The sequence below is a fragment of the Mustela lutreola genome, chromosome 4, assembly GCF_030435805.1.
Source record: "Mustela lutreola isolate mMusLut2 chromosome 4, mMusLut2.pri, whole genome shotgun sequence".
NCBI lineage: Eukaryota > Metazoa > Chordata > Mammalia > Carnivora > Mustelidae > Mustela > Mustela lutreola.
The window spans coordinates 26,729,525-26,736,449 of record NC_081293.1 but is presented as its reverse complement, the minus strand read 5'-3'; the positions used below and the strand labels follow the sequence as shown (position 1 = coordinate 26,736,449).

The 6,925-nt window shown below is 51.2% G+C and overlaps 1 protein-coding gene across 2 annotated transcripts in view; it reads right to left on the bottom strand.

Annotated features, from left to right (window-relative positions):
* Nucleotides 1–863: 863 nt before the first annotated feature.
* The window catches only part of ARMH3 (armadillo like helical domain containing 3), a 186,325-nt gene continuing 180,263 nt past the window's right edge, over nt 864–6,925 (bottom strand). For both annotated transcript variants that reach the window (XM_059169113.1, XM_059169112.1), the window contains exons 25-26: nt 4,802–4,918; nt 864–2,552 (exon numbers count right to left, since the gene is read on the bottom strand). In XM_059169113.1, coding sequence (XP_059025096.1) covers nt 2,460–2,552; nt 4,802–4,918 — 210 coding nt within the window. In that variant the 3' untranslated portion in view covers nt 864–2,459. The remainder of the gene's footprint in view (nt 2,553–4,801; nt 4,919–6,925) is intronic.

Genomic DNA, 6,925 nt, shown 5'->3' with positions numbered 1-6,925 from the left:
GCCCCTTCCCTTGGCTTAGCTACTTTTCTGAAGCCAGGGGCTATCACTGAGCTGGGCTGCCTCCAACTCTCCCAGGAATGGCTACTGAGTGACTGAGCCTACTGGTCTGACCTTCCCCAGGATCTTCACTGGGCTTCGAGCACAAGAGCCCCAGCCCACCAGAAGGGGCGGGGGCAGTGTCTGGTGGGTCTAGATGGTGTGGTGGCAGTGTCCCATGTGATCCTCTCACCTGCCCAGTGGCTTCTCTGGAAGAGTGACCTGCTGAGACTGAAAGCTTCAGCTAAAGTGACCCCAGCACATTTAATGTCTTCAATTGGATTTAATTTCTAAGCACTTGATTCAATTAGCTCAGCAGGAATTGTGGGAGGAGTTCAGGCATGAGAGGGGGACAAGCAGCTAAAAGAAGGGCTGTCTCTGCCCATGCTCCTCTGGCTCTGGAGGGTTCTCCACAGACCTGGCATAGACGCTGGGGCATAGACAGAGCATGGGCAGTCCCTTTAGGGGTTGAATTCTAGATAACGATAGGACTCCTGTTTGGAATTCTTAGAACGTATGTATGTCAGTGGACCAAGAGATGGGCTTTTATAATGGAGGGCAAGGAGTCCTTCACTACTGCTTCATGCCCTTGTTCATTTCATAGGAAAGGAATCCATAAGCAGGAAAGGCAAGGAAGGCCATACCTCTCTGAACATAACTGGCTTCCACTAGGGCCAGAAGACTTAGGAAGAGAGTGAGCATAGGCATGGGTCCCCTAGGCAGACTGGACCAACACCTGGGAGATGACCTTAATGCTGTCATTGAGAAACGAGGTCCGAGTAACAGAGATGAGAGAAAGAAACAAACAAAAGACGCTTAAAAGACCATCCCATACAAATCAATTTTAATAACTTCAACTTGCCATCAGCTTCCAGCTCCAGCTCCTCTAGAGTTTATCACTGTGGAGAACACTACATGCCCCAGGCAGAGCTACCCCATCTAGTGTTCAATGACCCAACCGGATTGCTCAGGAATCTGCGTCTACACATGGCAGCATGCTGGTGGATTCTCTGGAACTAGCGCATATCTGCTCAGTGCTGGAACCACAGCTCTGGAAGGCAAGTATCCTAAAGAGATTTGAAGCTAAGTGGAATAGCAGCCAGGGAGGTCCCAGACCTGCTCTCACTGCTGGTTCCTGCACCTATTCCCAGTGTCTTCCTGTGCTGCTTGTTCCCTGTCAGCCCGAGGGCTTTAGAAAGTGCTTTAAAAGGGGGGAGATCTCAGAGCAGCTGCTACTTTGAAAGCAGCCACAGGGTAGGGAAAACCTACAGTAGTCCAGTGGAGGCTGTCCAGAGGAGGAAACATGGGCCAACTTCCCAAAGGCCAGGAGACTTGCCTGCGGCTCCACCCAGAATATGGGTAGACAGAATGGCCTTGCCATGATGCTCACCTGGCCCCTTTCAGATGGAGGATTCCCTGCCACCAGCAGGTTCTCTCCCTTCCAGGCACCAGACCACAGCAGGAACAGATTCCTCCCCAGAGGAAATTCTTAGGCAGGCTGGATGTAAACAACAGCCGGGTGAGGGGGCTGAGGGGTCGGAACAGTGGAGAGGAGCTCAGCAGAGGCAGGAGAGGCTCCCAGAGGAGAAGGTGATTGGGAAGGTGGGGAGGCTGCTGGAAAGGGAACCAGCAAAGTAGGCACCTGAGGGCTCCAGAAAACCTGTCAATGTTTATTTCACACACACACCCTAACGACAGTTTAAACCAGACTGAAAATTAAAAGCTAAGGTTGTGACCCTACAGTGCTGACCAATCAATGGATTGGAAGGCAGGGGAGGTAATAGGTACTCATGCTGCCAAGAATCAAATCCAGAAATTGGTGGCCGGACAGCAGGGCACCGGGCAGATTCTAATCTCCAGTCTCCCAGATTTAGAAAGTAGAAAAAAAGGTCCTCCATTCCTACACTACCTTGAGCTGAGCTAAGGGTCCTAACTATGGACAGAGTGCCTGCAGGTACAGGGGACACAGATTTCAATCCCAGCTCAGCCCCAGGCCCAAAGAAGGCAGAACTGACTCCATCTACATCTGAGAGTCTGTTTTTAGAAGCCTCGAAGAACCACTGACTCGTGGGATACTGGCATCATCCTAAGACTTGCCCCAACAGCTCCTGAAAATTAATCAGCAGCCACAATTTGTAATCTCAATTGGAAATGTGAGGGGGTATCCAGGGAGCCCATGCTGGAAGTCCCCATATTCTTGAAGGCTTCTCCCTGTGCCCACCCAAACCCTCCCCAAATAAGATTATCCCAGGTTTGCCCCCCGGCCCCTGCTGTCCAAGCTCCACTGAAGCATGGCCTTCACGGAGAGAACTCAGTATCTGTGTTATTCTCCAACCTTGGAGACTGCCCCTTTCCCCAGTCCCCCTCCAGCCCAGGAGCCTCATGGGTAAGGGCAGTCAGCAGCTGCTCAGATATGCGTGGCCTCAGGAGATAGTGGAGAATTCCTTGAGCAGGACTTCCTGGCTGAGTGTGTGGAAGGCCAGGTTTCTCCGGACGTTGGTGCTAATGGATCGAACCTGGGAAAGGGTTGGGGAAGGTGAGAGGGCACAAGCAGAGAGAAAAGGAGACGGTTGGTTACACACAACAGAGGGCAGTGCCTGAGGGACAAAGCCACGATTCAGTGCTACATGCTTCTCTCTTAGGAGATGAATCTTTAATAGCTATCATTTCTGCAGGCAAATGAGCAAATAGTTATGTTTCAGTGGAAGGAAAGAAGAGGGGCCAAGAGACGAAACTTTAGTGGATGTGAGAAGAGCATCTGGGCACCTGAAGAAGTAGAGGTAAGCACAGACAGGGAAGGAGGTGGAGCTCAGACCTTTGTCTCTGCCTCAGCCAGGCCATGCAGAGGGGGACAAGGTCTGGTCAGTGGTCTGACAGAGGAGGAGAAAATGAGGCCAGAAAGTGAATTTCTGATCTTCTCACTCTTTCTTTGTATTCATCTACTTTTCTTGGTTGGAAAGAACATCTAGAGATACAGCCCCTGTTTGGCATAGATGGCAGGAGTACAATGCAAGGAGGCCAGTGACCGGAAACAGGTCATAGTTTGCGAGTCCCAGGCTTGGAAGCAGGACCCAGGTTTAACTCCCAGCCCAGTAGTCTTTCCAAACCACAAAGAAGCGCCTGTGCTTTAGAGGAAAGATGGGCATACCCCTGCTCTGTCCCCACTGCTCCCCTCACGCTTTCTCCCCACACACTGAGACCCCTGCGGGAAGTGTCACCTGCATCAGTGGAGAAAGAACCTGTGGAGAAGGAGTCAAAGGGCCAAACTTCCTACTCTGAATGGGTTCTAGGAGGAATCCACTGCACTTCTATTTCATGGGAAATAGAAGTGAATGCTGTATGAGAGACAAAGTAGGGAAAAAGGAGAAAAAGTATGTGGATTTACCCTGGGTCCCAAAGGCCAGGGAGCTTTCCTCCAATTCCAGCTTAGCTATGGAAAATGTAATGAAGTCATCAGGCAGGAGGCAGAGGAAAGGGTAGCCTGGCAACCAGCAGGCAGCTCAAGGTCATTAGCTCCGAGTGGGACCAGACCCTCTTTGCTCCCTTGTGTCAGAGGTACAGATATAAGGAAAACTGAGTCAGGTGAAGCTAGTACCAAAGGGCCAGACACAGAGCTCCCCTCTCTCCTCTACACTTCTTTTCATCTCCAATGTCCTACCCTCTTTGTGAAGTCTGGTCCCCCGGTAAAACCCCCATATCAACTTAAAGACTTGCCATGCGCCCTGTAAAAATGTTAGACTCTGCTCTCTTTATATTAATGGCTTCTGCCTGTTCCCAATTCACTCACTTCCAGAGACCTTCCTCACCCTGGGGAAGTCCAAAATCTCAGGACTCTCATGTCAGGGTCAGAGTTGGGCTGTATTTAGCACAAGACAGATAATCTACAATCCAGCACCTTCATCACAAACTTGGCATGGGGAAGTAAAAGGTCTCGTCTGAGGTGCGTTCTACCCGAGCAGTGGGAGGGCTGAGCTACGGGAAGGAGGTACAGTGTGTCCTGGTCCCAGACACAATGTTCACTTACAACCAGGCAGGTGGAGTGGCAGGACTGAGACAGGCAGGCCTAGCTCCGCCCCCGGCCTCCCCAGCAGCTCTGAGCAGAGGGCAGGAGAGAGACCACCAACAGGGAGAGCCTGGTTCTGTGGCAGAGCTGACTAGGAGGTGGAGTAGGAGGCAGAGCAAATGCTCACTGGCTCCAGGTGGCCAAGGGTGGGGGCTGCAGAAAGCTGAGTGATTGAAAGGGGGGGGCGGGGGTAGGGGTGAAGACTGGAGAACTAGATTGTGGGGCGGGGTGGGGGGGCGCGCATTCAGACCAGGAGCCAGTTAGGAATTTAGGAAGAAGTGATTGCATAAGGAGGAGAAGAATCAATGACTCTCATTAGTTGCCTGGAGGACAGGATAAGGAGTAATGAGCCAAAGCTGCCACTGGGAACACGCGTCAAACCCCAGGCCCAGCTGGAGCTGTTCAAGGGCTGTCTCCATGGCCGCAGAAGAGAGATGGATGGGCAACGCTGCCTCAGAGAGTCCTAACCCTCACCCTTCCCTGCCTGGCACCAGTACCCTGGGGAATATCTTCTCTCATTGCCTGGTCCTGGGCTACTTTGGAAGAGAAGTGGTACACCTAATCTCAGCAGACCCCTCAAGTTTTATTTCACCAGCCTTTGGCAAACTGTGTTCCCCAGATGCACACCTGCACAATATAACCCACTGGCTGGGAAAGGGCCCTCAAAACACACAGGCAGGGATGGAGGCGGGGCAGACTCACCAGCTCTTTGAAGAAGGCAGCTTCCTTGTGCTGCTCTGAGTAGCGCTCATACTGGTCCAGGCCATCCTGTAGCTTCAGTGTGAGCGTGTCATAGTTGGCTCGTACTACCTCCAGCACCTGGGGGAGGTCAAGGGCCAAGCAGGACTTAGGCCATTCAAAGCCTAGGTCACTCAGTCCCCACACCCCTCCTGTTGCCCTGCTGGGTTGGAGTCAGTCTGGAGCAATACCTCCAAAGACTATGCTCACTATTTATCACCCACAAGAAAGTCTGGACACACAGAGCAATTCCTCAGGTTTCTGGGACCATTTATTTATTTATTTTTTAAGATTTTATCTACTTACTTGAAAGCACACAAACAGGGTGAGCAGCAGAGGGAGAGGGAGAAGCAGGCTCCCTGCCGAGCAGGGAGCCCAATGTGGGGCTCGATCCCAGGACTCTGTGATCATGACCTGAGCCAAAGGCAGATATTTAACTGACTGAACCACCCAGGCGCCCTTTGGTACCATTTTCTAATTTCTTCTATTCCTGGCTTTTCCTCACCCGTCCCACAGGGCCAGCAAGGCTGTTTACTCGGGATATGGTAAAAGAGCACGAGAAGAGGTGCCAGAACAGTGAGTGTCTGAGCTCAGTAGCATCCTGACACCATCAGTGTGTTCTCAGCCATATCCTGCAGCTTTCTCTGGCCAGGTTGTCACAGTTGCTGAGTAAGACTTTGCCAATGTCTCCTTTTTCCCTTTCTGGGAACCACATTTCTTCAGTCCCGGGATGTTCCTCAGCACCATCTGCCACTTGTTTTCATCTCTCCATGCCAACTCAGTCTTCCCATCCATTGCCTGGATGGAACTTTTAGGCCTTCCAGGCTTGGGATGTTAAGGGATACTTTCCTGACTAAGCTAGAGCTGACTGCATCTTTTGTTGTGATAAGGGCTCTCTCCCCTTTCTCTAACTTTCTGTGGGGGTGGGTGGATTCAGACCTCCACTGACTCCAGGAACCGTGGACCTCTGTGGTTCCGAAAGGAAGTTCTGATGTGACTTCAATTGTTAAGAACATGAAGTAAAGGTAAGGACAGTTAGGGGAAAAGGCACTACATCAAGACAGAAGTGAGTTGGGCAGAAAGGCGAGACCAGGGAGATGGGAGATGGAACGAGTGTTTATTCACCGGGGTAATCTGGGTGCTAGCTATTTTGTAACTTGATCTGACTAGGGAGGGAAGTCTATGATGTCATGGAGAGCTCCCAGCTCAGTAAGGAACTTGGGAGGAATGAGTGAGGCTTAATGTTTTTTTTTAAGATTTTATTTATTTATTTTCCAGAGAGAGAGAAAGCGTACAAGGAGCAGGCAGGGGCAGGCAGAGGAAGAAGCAGGTTCCCCTTTGAGCAAGGAGCCTGATGCAGGACTCGATCCCAGGACCCTGGGATCATGACCTGAGTTGAAGACAGATACTCAACTGACTGAGCCACCCAGGTGTCCCATTGTGAGGCTTCTTCTTCTTCTTCTTTTTTTTTTTTTTAAAGATTTTATTTATTTTATTTGACAGACAGAGATCACAAATAGGCAGAGGTAGGCACAGAGAGAGGAAAGGAAGCAGACTCCCTGCTGAGCAGAGAGCCCAATGTGGGGCTTGATCCCAGGACCCTGGGATCATGACCTCAGCTGAAGGCAGAGGCTTTAACCCACTGAGCCACCCAGGCACCCCGAGTCTTAATTCTAACAGAAGGCAAGGAGAAAAATAGAGTCAGGACTGGTCAGAGGGACTGAAGACTGCCTCTTGAGGGGGCACAAAGTACCTCCGGGCTGTTCTCACCAATTCAGTCTTATGCTAGGATACACTTCACTTGGTAGCAGACACTTCTGTCTGCCAAGAATTTCTGAGGGGAGAGTAATGATGGAGAACACAGGGAAGGATGTGTCCTCGAGTCTGGGGGAAAGGGACAGCTAGGGCAAAGGTCTGGCCTAGGTTCCAGGTTCAGTCTCCTTTCCTCCAGACACGCAGCTCCTCAAGGTCACTCTGCCTGGCTGTGACCTACAGACCCTATTATCAGCTGGCTCCTTCGCTTTTAATTCCATTTGTCAGCTCTGTCAGCAGGAGGACCGGTACTCAGCAGTGGCAGTCACCCACAGG